General features: G+C 40.7%; 1 protein-coding gene across 8 annotated transcripts in view; it reads left to right on the top strand.

Annotated features, from left to right (window-relative positions):
- rap1gap2a (RAP1 GTPase activating protein 2a) overlaps positions 1–14,248 on the top strand; it is a 58,858-nt gene that overhangs the window by 34,332 nt on the left and 10,278 nt on the right. For 4 of the 8 annotated variants that reach the window (XM_028420037.1, XM_028420035.1, XM_028420036.1 and 1 more), the window contains 2 exons: positions 7,073–7,157; positions 12,404–12,439. In XM_028420037.1, coding sequence (XP_028275838.1) covers positions 7,073–7,157; positions 12,404–12,439 — 121 coding nt within the window. Of the gene's footprint in view, positions 1–6,183; positions 6,230–7,072; positions 7,158–10,047; positions 10,086–12,193; positions 12,325–12,403; positions 12,440–14,248 lie in introns of those variants that run through there. The other 4 variants (XM_028420039.1, XM_028420043.1, XM_028420042.1 and 1 more) reach the window with 4 other exon arrangements.

Genomic DNA, 14,248 nt, shown 5'->3' with positions numbered 1-14,248 from the left:
GCTATGTGTGATCTTCCTGTTGTTATATTGTAGCGCAATGCTGTGTCTTGGTGCTGGGGTATCACCTGTCCATCACGATGCACCACTTCACAGCATCAGCATTATATTTTCACACTTAGCTAAGAGGTGTGCTTTGCAGAGTAAGAGAAAGTGATTGAAATTTATTGGACATCTTTCCAAACTGAATTCATTCCATTTTTATTTTACACCACACTTTGTTTAAAGTGAGTTGATATTCAGGTGTTTACTGGATCAAAGGGCCCAATGTTAATGCACCCAACAGTGTATTGACTGTCTTCATGCTGGGCCGTCCAGTAGAGTATAATTAACTGCATAAGGAGACAACCCCAGACAAAGAAACAAACATGATTCAGCCTGTGGCCTTTATCAGAGTCTCACTGCTGCCGGGAGGTAAATACACAGAAATGTCCATCAGAGGTCTCTTGGCACCATTTGTGCAGCAAGACAGACAACAGCAGTGACATTTCAAAGGTAAGACAAAAGCGGCAGTGTGTAACCTTTTACTTGCTCATTTGGTGTTTAGATGCTTATTCCAGAGTCTGAGATGCTGCTCATGTAGCCTGTTTGTCATCTTATAAGTCCATGTTTACGTCAATACGTTTGGCTGCATCCTGAATGTTAGAGCCAGCTGTCAGAATATCATCCAGAAAATTACAGCAGTATAATAAGGCTGGTTTTCCTGGGAAGAAATGAAATGACGCATAGACACAGGGGTGGGACTGGTGTTGGTTTAGTCTAACATTTGGATTAATAACAGAAATAACTGAGAGAAGAGAAGGGGAACCAAAAAATACAGGTGAAAAAGAGAAAAACTGAGTCACTGCAGACCTGTAAGAACTGAGCTTCATAAATGTTTTGATGTTGTGTAGGTGGCATTAATGGGTAGGAGGCTGCATGGCATCAGCAGTCCTCATCACTTTTTTAAGTTGTCTACTTTCCATGAGTTGTTGATTTGTGTGTGCAACATATCAAAAAGCAACAAAGGCCTTAACGTTGCATACAAAGTGAAAAACGCAACAGTTTAATGTCTTTGTGTGTATGTGTTTGTTTGTGGGCTCATTGATTTTGGCATCGGTCTGTCACATTAAGAAGTTGTCAGGGTGATAATGACAGTGTGTGTGTGCGCCAGTGTGTCGTTGCAAAATGTGTTAGGGCAAGGTGCAGAGTCCACGCAGACACACAAACACACATTTCATTTACTTCTTTCTACTCTATCTGCACAAATGAAAAGATTGTTTACTTCCTGGTCTCTCTGCTTGCCAGCCCTCTAGATAAAGGGCCCATTATTTTTAACACAAATTTATATATTAATTTATAAAGGCAGCAATAGAGACTCACTGCTCCCCTCCTCCTCCTCAGCACCCCCTCACTATCTGTCGTTCTCTCTGTCTCTTCCTCATATTGATAATGAGTGTTTCAGGTTGTCTGGCAGGACGGCCTAATCTCCTGCCTGCTGTCAACTTTGTATCTATTCATATCACAGTAAGAGAGAGAGAGGGGGAGAGGGCGAGGCCTGATGTTCCCACAGGAAACAGCCGGCGACTTGTACTGCAGTTGCCTCTTAATTATTGCTCTCCTGACCTCTCCACATATCTGAGCATATCTGGGATGCCTGCACTCTCCTGAGCAGGACAGCTGCCTGACTCTTACATCCACTTCTTACCTCTGTATGGGGAGCGCTCTGATAGAGTGTAGATAGCACAAGGGGAAGTGGAGGAAGGACAGGATGACATAGTGGGTGTAATTTAAACTGGTGCTTTAAAGGGCATTAAAAGTGATGTGACAGACCATTGCAGTGTAAAATGGGTTTCACGTGTCAGGCAGCAAATATAGTGAACGTGGAAACAGACTAAAGGTTTACATCATTAAACAGGGCTCTGACAGGCCACTGTTGGAAACATTTACATTTTTACATATTCTTTTCTGTTATTGTCTTTTTACTAGAGTTAATGAACTGTCTCTTTCAAACAGCCGTTATGGCAATGCCTACACATACCAGGGTGCATTGCACACAATCATGTGGCAGTCAATGTCCAGGTTATTGTGGAAGGCAGACAATAGCTTTTTCTTTATTACTGACTCAGTAGGCTTTTATTTTTGAGACCTTGCGGTTACATGTGTTTGGCTGTAAACTCAGGCCGACTGTCTGAGTCAGTCTCTCCGTTTCTCTGTGCTCATATTAAAGGATGCCATAGTTAATCACAGTCATACAGTCATAATATGAGACCTGAGTGACAGTGAAGCAGCTTATAGTAGAACGAGTTACTAACAAGAAATATTGAAGCAGCTGAGACACAGGATCATAGGAGTCATTAAAAACGTGTTATTTCTTCTCCGGTCGTCTTTTTTTTATTTTTCATTAAACAACATGTGTCATATTTCCTTTATGTTTCTGGTTAACTGCTTATCAGAGCTGTAACTGTCTAGTCTAATATGTGTTATTGCCGCGTGATGTCATACTTTATTGTCAGTTTATTTTAATAGACATCAGCGTTGATGGGGCCTAACCTCCACACAGGCGGTGTTATGTTCCCTGCCCTCTAAACATCCCTCTCTGCCACTGCCTCAATTTTTCTCTGTCTCCAATTACTGATATATTAAGTCCATTAGACAAACCATCAGTTGCATAATTGACCAATCAGCATGAGGATCAGGCTTCCTATCAAGTTTCATAACAATGTTTAAGACCAACTGGAAGCACTACAGTGTTGTATGCCCCCAAGAGAGGATTTAAACCTGAGACCAACAGGTTTCTATCGCTGTCCTTTGTCCTCTATGCAGTGTCCTTTTTCGGACCATCATGCAGAGATCTGTAGAGGTGTTGGTCCCTGTTTGTGGTTGCTGTTTTTTCTCTGGTCTGTCCCTGATGTTCTGCTAATCCTGTCTTAAGGGTGTAATCAATGCATGAAATAACAGAGATGTATTACAGTCACTCCCTCTGTCCATGTTTCCCTAAGCCTCTCTCTCTCTGTCACACACACACACACACACACACACACTGGCATCATTAGATAAACACGATGACTGTGTAGATGTAATTACTGGTGAATCAGCCGTAATTAGCACCAGCCAAATGCAAGCAGGATTATAGACATGCTGCTGAACAAGAAAGGTACATCCTGTACTAGATTTGATGTAAATGTGGAGCATGATCTGGCCCATTTTTATTTCTTTCTAAGTTTACGACCACTTAATCATAACTCCAGCTGACACAGTAGGGTTGTACTGCCTTCATTCACTCAAGTAAATGTATCCAACAACCATAGTCGACATACGCGGTCGCTTACAGGGCGCCGCCTGCTGGAGGGGGCACTGCTACAGATAGAGCCCGCGAGATTTGCGGGAAATCCCGCGGGAACCGGCGGGATTGTTTTTTTCTCGAGCAGGAGCAGGTGTTCAAGGAAAATAAAAATACCGGGTTCCGCGATTAAACTCCAGTCAGAGTGGTGTGCATGGAGAGAGGTGAGGAGTCAAGAGCCACGGTTCAAAACAAGGTTTAAAACGGTCAATACGAGTCCAATCTACTGACACGTTACAAGGCAGAGGGCTGGATTTTGCTTGTTGCAAAAGCTGTAACAGACTTCCGGTCTACGCTGGTAAAACTGTCCCATCAGACCAGGAGAGGGAGGAGAGAGCTTTGTATTCTATTGTTTTCTTCATTTTTAATCTCATAACTCTCATAGCCTAACTCTTCATAATATATAATAATATTATCATTAAAATAAAAATAATAAATATTAATAAAGTAGCCTATATGTATCTATCTATTATCTTGATATACAGCATATCTACTAACTCAGGCCTTTAATTAAAAAAGAAGAGGAACAATAACTATATAACATAAAATTATATAAATAATCTCATTTTTTCAATCACAGTTAAAAATGCCACTGAGTCATACCCAGTAATATGCATTTCTCCCTGTTGGCCACAAATAAGTAACATATTAAATATTTTCCTGTAAGTTAGGCTACTCACAACAACCTACCTTCTACCTTTCAGAACCCAATAATTAACAAAGTGGACGAGTGCATTTTCCAGGGGTGACTTCACCATTCTTGGAAACACACTCTCTCAGTCTGACATGGCTCCTGCATGTTCCACAGTGTTTACTGTGTGCATTGAAGAAATGTATTTGTGTGGCAGCTGCTGCCCTTTGGCACGCTTGCTGGGCGATGTCGGTGCCGGCTTGGAGCCAGATGAGTGAATGCATTTCGACTTTGAATAGCTCTAATGAAACTATATAATGAAAATCTGCCCACTCACCCAAGAAAGGTTATGGCAAGGTTAAGAAGAGACTGGGCACAGTTCTCAGTGAAAGAAGATCAAGGTTTTTGTTCATACAAATGCTCCTATAGCCACAGAAATTGCCTCTCACTTTTTAGCTTTGGATTTCAGGTAATGTAATCTATGTAAAGATTAATGCCGACAAATGTTTTAAAACCCAGAGAGTTGTCTTGTCTCTGCTTTGAAATCTTCTTCCACTGCTTAAAAATCAACCCGTTTCTGTTGAATTGAATCTAGTAGCATGCAAGAAAAAGCCTAAAAACTGAGTACAAAGCTGATAATTGTGTAGTAATTATTTAAAAATTACTTACTGAATAAATAAAAGATACATTTGTGTTTTAAATGGCTCTAAATATGTAGGTAAAAAAGTCAGGTCAAACACAAGGTATGTGTTACACAAAGCTGTACGGTGTGTCTGTCATAACATGATGGATCCGCAGTGGGAAATGTCATGGTAGCTCAGTTCTTGGCACTTTGTGTTCACAGTCTGACCCTGACCTTTTCTAAATTTCTTCTCAGAAAACAGATTCCTGAATCTTGAGGTGTAATGAGAGCACAAGCTTGAGCTACACTGTGCTCAGATGCAAATTTGTATCCGATCACATCTTGGAACTCTGTTCATTCTCAGGCCCAATGTCTCTGCAGTAGTTGTGTGTAGTTGTGGTGCTGACTCACTTGACAAAAGATAAGACAGCTGTAACAATGCCACTGGCTGGAATCCCAGGTTCAACTTTCACATACACTAACTTCAGTACAACATTATGCACTGACTCTTTGTGGAAATAATTCCCCTCAGACTATATAATGCCATTAGATAATACCATTAGATTATGCTCCTTCTCATTGCACCTCCTTTGAAGTGCTATACTGCACATTCTCAACCAGCCTTCTTTCCTCACTTTTCCCCGACTCACTTTCTCCATGACCTGTTCTTTCTAAATTGTATCTTTGCTTCCTTCCTCCTGCTCCCAGTACCTGCTCTCACTCCTTCCGTCCCATCCTGGGTGGAAGTCAATTGGTGTGTAACGTAGTTTTATTGCCACAGAGATGGTCCAGACTGCAAGGACGACCGCTTCCGTTGTCTCTGTCACAGACACACATAATTCCTCATCTCAAATATCAAACAGCGTGTCTGTGTGCAGGTAGGCATGAGTGTATGAGACAGAAAAAATAGGGGTCATTGTTGTACCCATTCAGGCTATAGCTATAAGACACACAGCAGGGAGCTGCTCTGGGGACATGGGCCTGAACAAGCTTTCCCTTTTCACAGGTCAGCAGTGAAACCAGCGTCGCTCTTTCCTGCAGTGAGAAAGAAAGTAAAGAGAAAGAACAGGCAAAAAAACATGTTTCCTTGTAAAATAGCTTCTGATACTCATTCAAAAAGATTGGCTACTGTGAGCTTACACACTGCAGCACCACATACACAGGGGGACACAGTGGTGCATTGTGTGAATGCTGAGCCCGTGGAAAAGAGCTGGCCAGTCTGGGCTTTTCATCTGCACCGAGGAATGAATAGCAGGCTTTTGACTTGCCCTTAAATGGCTAAGTGGAGGCTATGGCGTGCATTGCCGATGATTTCCCATCTTTGTTTGGGTGGCGGTACATCGATGCTGTTCTTTGTTACTTCTCAGCAAGCGGTTGTTTCCTCATACTCACTGTTTTAGTATTTTATACTAAGTGTCTTTGTTGCCTGTGGTGTCCTGAATTTCCCCTCTGGGATCAATAAAGTATCCATCCATCCATCCATCCATCCATCCATCCATCCATCCATCCATCCATCCATCCATCCATCCATCCATTCATCCATCCATCCATCCATCCATCCATCCATCCATCCATGTATCTAGATGGAGAATTATGTGCAGAGGCACATTAAGTTCTTGCCTTGTCTTCTGCACTGGCTAATACTTTAAATTTAAAGGTAAACATAATCAAATCTGATACTTCCTGAGGCACAATTTATGCCCTCATTCATAGTCGTCATAGTTTAGTAGATGTTGAGGCAATAGTGCATTCTCGTGATCATATATTTGGTAAGAAAAGTGTTTATTAGAAAGCATCATGGCTGAAGTTGTTCCTCAAACAGCTTCGCTTTCAACATCTGTGATCATTAATGCTTCTTTGAGTACAATACAGAGAAAAGCTCAAGAAGGAGAAGACCTATCTCAGGAACCACGTTAACAGCAGTGAGACATGTGATACCTCCCTGCGTATTTCCAAATGGCTTACTGTAGAACCTTTAATTATTGAAAAATCAAATGCAGTGTTCAGTAACTTGGTGGTTCTTGGTTCAAATTACGCTGTAATTTACAGGATGTGAACTCAAGCAGTGAAAAAACTGAATAGAATCACTGCACTGCTGATGCAGAAAAACAACATGAAGCTAAAATAGGATCCTGTTACCAAAATACAGCTGATATTTTAGTCAAATCCACAGTTAGATGTCATTGGTCTAAATTTGGCTTTTTTGTTAGTGTTCCATTTGGCCATATTTTCTCAGTAGACTTAGAAAAGAGAACTTTGTTCCAACCGCACATGTGCTTAAACCAACACTAGATCAAGTTTGAGTACTGGGAAGAAGCAGTTTTAGCTGTTTTCTATCAGTGAGAGGGGCTGTTTGAGAGGGAAAATACTGGTGCTCTACACACACTCTTAAAGACAAAGCTGTCATCAAACTGACCTGTACATAAAAATAAGTACAGGTGACACAGTGTTGTCATTGTATTAACCTTATTTATTCATCTCTTCATCTTCCTTTCTCCAGGAAACAGGAGCTCCTGAACATCTCCAACGTCCCTCTGGGAGAATGCCCCCCCTCACCACCCCGCACTGCACCTCCCAGCATGAAGGTTGGACACACACACACACACACACACACACACACACACACACACACACACACACACACACAAATGTTGAGCACACACACTTCAGATAGGTATTGATTTACTGAGGTTTTCATTGACACATTTTGTCCTTTGGACCTTTTACACCTATTAGAAAATCTATTGATTCTAATTGTCCTCAATGACAAATCCCTATAGGAAGTGAAGCCTACAGAGAGACAGTGACAAAGTGTGACATCACAGATACAGTACGCTTTTTACAGTTTTTGGTCCTGATCACAACATTTATATTATATATTGTCCAATCTAGTTGCACAAACGAGTTCCTGCATATTGGAGTCGGAATAGTTACTGGTAAAACTGTTGGCACCTGGTTCTAGATTTGTTACCGCAAGCAAAATCATGCATTTTAACAAGATATTTTTATGTTTGACATGCAAATGGATAGATGCAAATGCTGACAAAAACTCAAATAAAGGAAATTAAGGACACGATCATTGCATACAATCTCAAAATAAAAATATAATGAACACTAGAAATCCACCCAAACAACAAACATTTCTATTGTTGTTTTTTTCTCTGGAAACCAAATATGTATTTTTTGCCAGCTTGTCACCTGGAAACATTTCCATTGTTGTCCATGCAACTTAAATTTTGTACTATATGCATGTATTGTGTTGGCAAATTCATATTTTCTCTATTTTCTGATGTTTTGTATATCTGCATGTGCTTTCAGTGAAAACACCTGAAAGTGTTCCTCATAATTTTGTTTTTCTTTATTGCTTTCTATAAGAGTAAACATGTTGATGTCAGTGTGTTGTAGTGAATTCTACTCCTCCAGAACTTATTTTTTCTTTAAATGTCTCAAGAGAGGGTAGTAGGCTACGTGTTCTACAAGACACGCAATCCAATAAATCAGTGTGCAAACCTTTTCCTGGATGCACTCACACTGCTGCTCTGTTTATCCCTTCCCCACCTAGGTGCTGTCAGGGTAAAGTGGCTTTCAAGGACTTGATTTCACTTGGTTTTGTTTCCCTTCATCAGCCTCTTTTATGTGCAGTGGAATGGAGTCATTGAGGCAGGCATCCTTTTGCCATTAAAAAAAAGGAACTGCAGTCAGACACAGTTTGAAGCTTTTTTTTCTTCGACTATTCTGACCACAAATTGATTAGGTGTCACAGGAACTAAACTTTTAAAAAGTATTTGAGCAAAACCAAACAGATTATGAGAACAAATGAACTCCCTCAGGCTGTAGAGGATCATCATTCTCAAGAGTTTTACTGGAGATACTGAAAAAGTGTTTTACTGTTTATATAAGATTGTTTGGTTTGATATTTGTAGACATTCATTACTCACACTGGACTCCAGCATGATAGAAGACAGGATACGTTTTGCAGAGAGGAAGATTAGCAGGGTGATATACAGGAAATAGATGATGGCTCCTGCAGGAGGGAGCTACTTTTTTTTTACAGCATGGCGACCTTGAAGCAAGCCATCATCTGCTGAAGACAACACATGGGGCGATAGCACAGAGAGGAATGGGGAGTTTGTTCATGGGGGGAGCGAGATGATTGACTCAAAATATGGTCACAGGGAGGGGAAAAGCATATAATGTATGAGAGTAATATAACTTCAGTCAGAGGACATCAATTACCGTCTTGATTTGTGGCTGATTTCTGGTTATAATTAATTGCCAACCCACAATTTTGCTGTGAGCCGGAGTGGTCTAACAGAAAGATATTTATCATCACTGTCACACTGGCAGAGAAGTTATAATCACAGTATACATCAAATATATGGCTTGATGCACACGTTGGTAATAAAATAGCTTAATGCTTGGTTGTTTGTAGTTGCTGGATAATGCACTGCTCCACTGTGCCACTCTGTCTTTAAGGAAGTCTTTGGGTGGGGAGTGCTGGCTAAAATGCAGCAGTAGTGGTGGAAACTCCACTTTTCCATATTTTTGCTATAAGTCAGAGGCAAATGTAGCACTTGATGTGTACTTCTGATATTCATCTCTTCATTACCTGTACCCAATATGTCCCCTCTGTGGGAGGCTGGAGGTTATATGACCCAGCAGGTTGGCTGCACCCTGGTTGTAATAATGACAGTATATATATTTTCATCTCCTTCTCCTAAGGTAGAAATAGAGTTATAAGGCTATATATTGTATATATGCACTCCGTGTCTTTTGAGAATTATGTAGAAAGTTTGCAGAAATTAATTTTTATATTAAAAATTGACTACAAATGAAAAAGGTGCTCATTGATGGCCATTTTGTCAGTAACAATTACACTAACTGCTGCTGTGGTCCATGATCTGAGAAATTATTGATATATGGAAAAAATTACAGTGATGTAATTCATCATTATTGTAAAAGTTTAATATCACACTACTGTGAAAAGTCTATTCTGCAAGTTAAGTACTTCTTAATGTGGTATTTTTAATGCCTTTAATGTGTAACTTTTATGTTACCTACATATAGCAGTTGTTACTGGAAAAAGAATTGTACACAGGTGGGTGACATGTTGAGGAAAAGTTCTCGGTTTTCTATCATTTTTTTTGAGAAAGCATTTACTCTGTGTGTTTCAGCCAGCTTTATTATTTACAGCCTTTGAATGTGTGATTTGACAGATCATGATGACCATCACTGTGTATGATGATGACAGTCATCACTCTTTAAAAACACTGCTGCTGAGAAAGCAAAACAAAACAAAACTGTGTGTGTGTGTGTGTGTGTGTGTGTGTTACACACTGGACAGACCTGTTCTGCCTTGACATATGATTCAGCTTGCTGCCTGACTCGACTTTCCAGTTGAAAGTTTTGCCGTTAAAGGTAAAACAGGGTTTAAAAGTGAGTGCGTGGGACGGACTCTTTTAAATGTGCACTGAGACAGCACAGATGCTCATGTTTTAGTTGCTGTTGTCAAGGTAAGTCAACACCAAAGCTCAGTAGATGGTCTGTTGGTGAAGTTTCTCTTTCCGTTTATTATGTAACAGCTTAACAGCATGATAATACTGGGTAATACAACACAAGGCAAATATCTGGGATACCTTATTTATAGTGCATTTATTCCACGTGTACCATAATACAGGGATTAGGCTAGAACAGAATTAACTGAAATATAAGATGCAGATGTGTGTAAGTGTAAAGATAGCAGTGTATGTGGCGGAGCTGTGATGTGAGTGTGAAGATTTTACTGTGCCTCAGATAGCTGAGAGGTCAGGGCTGTCAGCTCCAGCCCTTCGTCCACCCATCACTTTTTGATCTGAAGAAGGTCTTTCTTCAGCAGGATCTTCTTTTTGCTGCAGTGAAGTACAGACTGTCAAACAGCTCATTTAGAAATGTTGTTGATGTGTGTTCACCCCGGGTAAAAAGAAAAGAGAGCAGAAGAGAAAAGTCAGCTCAGTTCCTCAATTTTTGCATTGATAAAATAAAATTGCTGTAATTCTCCAATACCATGTAGAGACGGAGATCAGTGTCGCTGTGTGTGACTTATCATAATTCCTGACAATGTGCCGATGATTATGTTTATGACTTGAATATGTGTGAATTTAAGCCGCCAATGAGTCTTGTCAGTCATTCAGTCAGGCAGGCTGCCTGTGTAATCCGCCTGAGGGCATGTGGTAACCTCCGCAGGTTGCCATGGGAGATGAGAGATGCAGATGTTGTTGGGCAAGAGAGAGACAGTAAAGGAGAACAAGAGAAAAGGCAAGAAGAAATGAGACAGAAGGGACGGGAAAGTGAAGTGAGCAGCTGCATAAAGAGAGAATAGCATGCAAATTAACATAATGAGACACTGAGAATGGAACAGCAAAGCCAAAAAGTGACATACAGATAGACAGATATATTTAGGTCTGATTTTAGCCTGACAGTAATGTAGAAAAAAAGATAGGGGCCTCTTGTCCTTGGTCTTGTCTGGACACTGTTGGAGGCTGAACAAACTGTCTGCTCTGCTAAACAGCCTCGAATTAACTCCATCAGTGTGTCTTCCAGCTGTCAACAGTCAGGAAGTATAACATGCACAAGGAAAAGCTATTGTGCCCTAACCCACAATTACATTTACCCAGAGACAAACACACACCACAGTAAGATGAGTGTATTGACTGCTCTAGCTTCCATCAATAGGATTCATTAGATGCATCTTAAACTTCAAAACGGAGAATGACAATCTTTTAGTTTCAAACTATTCCTGAATTCATTTGCACCACTGACCGCTCTGGGTTTGGCCCTTGGACGAGCCACTGATCTGAGACACAGCTGCATACCGATTTTATTGTTGGTCTGGCAGTCCAAGTGTTGACTCTATAGGTCCATTCACAGCACTGTTTCAGTCTACAACACTAGTTAATATTAACTCTTTGATAAGAGCTGTCTGTGTATGTGTGTGTGTGTGTTTTAGCACTTGTTTTGAGTACAAGTAAGGAGTTTTTTATTAGTGTACTTCCATCATTATGTAGTCATCCACAGAATTTTACAGCTAGAACACAAGCTGTTAAACACCTTTAGAGACATTAATGGTCAAGAAGCTACACTTCAATGGTAATATATTTATTTCCCTGCTCCTCTACTTTGGAGTTTATGGTTCTACTGAATGTGTAGCTATCTGACTTGCACATTTATGAGTGTAATGATACACGCTTGTGTGCACCTTTCATTGTTGACAGTAGGGTTCTGAAGAAACAGCTTAAAGGCAAACTGCTGATTAATTCATTACAGGTTCAGCTTCTTTCAAACCAGTCACTTTTTAAACAGGAAGTTTAATTTGGGGTCGACAACTGCTGCACATGCTATATGAAACATTTGCGCACAAAGGCTTTGTAGACCATTATCGCCTTCACAGCTTGTTTATGTGACAAAGTGTAAGCCCCGTTGACGAGGCCGTGTGAATGCACTCAAGGATCCCTGTGTTTGTGTGAATGTCTGTGTTGCTGTCTGAGGAAGTGGCTTCTTATCAGCATGTGTGTGTGTGTGCATGTGGGTGTGAGAGATTGTGCCCTGCCCTGCCCTTTTGACACAGCAAAGTTTACTCTGTGAAGAGGGAGTAACACACGGGGCAACATCTGCTGATGTCAGGACGGATGTTATCAATGTAAGACCTTTAAATTCAGACATGTGGGATTTGTACCGAGTGCTGTCTAAGAAGGTGTAAACTAAGGCCAACAAAAGGTTGGGCTGAAAGTTTGTGTGCAGATTTCAGTTGGGTTTCACCTTGTTTTACATGCTTTGTGTTCTGTCTCTGTTTCAGTCTGCAGAGTTCTTTGATATGCTGGAAAGGATGCAGGTATGATTGCCCATATTTTTTTCAGCTCTTGCCTTTTTTTACACTCCTTGTTCCCTCCTTTTCTTCTCCTGCTTTGACTAATAGTATGTAACAATAATTGCAGCATGCTTGCGGAGGCTCTTACACTGTGTGTTATATGTTGTGTGTCCTCTCTCTTTTTTTTTCTAACGTGTTAGAATGAGACTGACAGTGATGATTCAGTCTGTGTGAGCCAGCCCACTGTGTTTGGTGTGTTTCTCAGATTGTATAATGGACATACTGGGGACAGAGAAGAATAGATCTGAACTGGCGTAACTATTTTCTCCTTCTCTGTGTGGAATAAATTGATTTTATTTTCCTCCCAAACAAAGTCACGCTGTGTGTGACCACTTTGTGCCCTCAGCAGGGCCCCTAAGGGCACGGGCTTTGAGTAAGTGCACAGGAGGAGAAAGAAGGTTAAAATAAAAGACAGAAAAAGTGAGAAACTTTTTGCAAGTTCGTCAGTAGCAAGTAGATGTCAGAATGTGTAAAGCAGGCAATGGAAATGTTCATAGGTTATGAATACGATGACTCTTGCGTTCATGCAGTCGCACTTTGTTTTTGCATAGATATGAGGGCTGTATGTGTGAGACAGCCACAAAAAGAAATGACTTTTCTCTTACACACACACAGCAAGTAGAAGGGGTGAAAGCTTTAATTTTAACAAAGAATTTCTTATTAAGGATAAAGCTGTTGGATAAAGTCCTGATTGTACATTGAAATATTTAACTTTTGGAGTACTTTGTGGAGACTAGCGTGCCCCAAAGCAACTTGCTCGGTTTGTATAGCACTTAATTCTTTACAGCAATTTTAGTCTATTTCTGGTCTTTACTTGAACTGTTGGAAGTAGTTAGACACATATTTCTCAATGGGACCGTGAAGAAAACGAGTTCAATCATGGAGAATTAAGGAAAAAAAAACACATTCACAGTTACAGATAGTTTCCTTGTCATAACAGAGAAAGCTAAGTAAGGAGGAGGTGTGAGATGTAGACTGTGATGAGGAGAAGAACCTGGATGGGAACATCATAAGACAGCCAGGTAATACAGCCTGATGATCAAAGAGTCTGACACACAGTGAAACAGCGCACACTATCAGTCTTTTCTGCTCTCATCGACCTTCTCACTTGAGCTCTGAACTTTTGGAATTCTAGGAAGTTTCTGGATGGTGATGATGAAGGTTGCATCTCGTCTTTGTATTCTTCTTCTTCTTCTAATTTCACCCCTCTGCACCTCCCTCACCTTCCTCTTCCTTTGTTCTCTCCTCCTCTTTGTCTTTCTTTCTTTTACTGAAAATTGAAGCCTCTTAACAGCGTCTTTGTGATCAGTCTCATATTGTTGACAATGACTCCCCCGTGACTGTAACAGCTGCTCCCTCAATAAGCACTCAGACAGACACAAACCACTGAGGACTAGACTCAGAATGAGTGTGTGTGTGTGTGTGTTGGGATGCATGAGCTGTCTGTCTGACTCTTGCGGAGATTGTCGGCATTATAAGTGATGGTAGTGTGCGTGAGAACACTGAACACATGCATTTATTTTCACACTTTTATGCTCAGTCATGTAGACGAGCTGTTCCACTGGGCCTGTACCATAATTGGCCAATTTACTCCATGTCTGCTGAATTGACTTTTCATATCTGCATGTATATACACAACACTGCAAACTGGAAAAGGCATCAGCACTTAGACAGAGAGGATGACTAAGAGTCTGCATTACCTGTGTGTGTGTGTGTTTGTGTGTGTGTGAGAAAGAGTATATTAGCATGCATGACTCACTCAGTTGTCATCTG

Source organism: Parambassis ranga, chromosome 13, assembly GCF_900634625.1.
Source record: "Parambassis ranga chromosome 13, fParRan2.1, whole genome shotgun sequence".
NCBI classification, from domain to species: Eukaryota; Metazoa; Chordata; class Actinopteri; family Ambassidae; genus Parambassis; species Parambassis ranga.
Note: the sequence above shows the minus strand (reverse complement) of the source record. Positions and strands in the feature narration are given on the sequence as shown.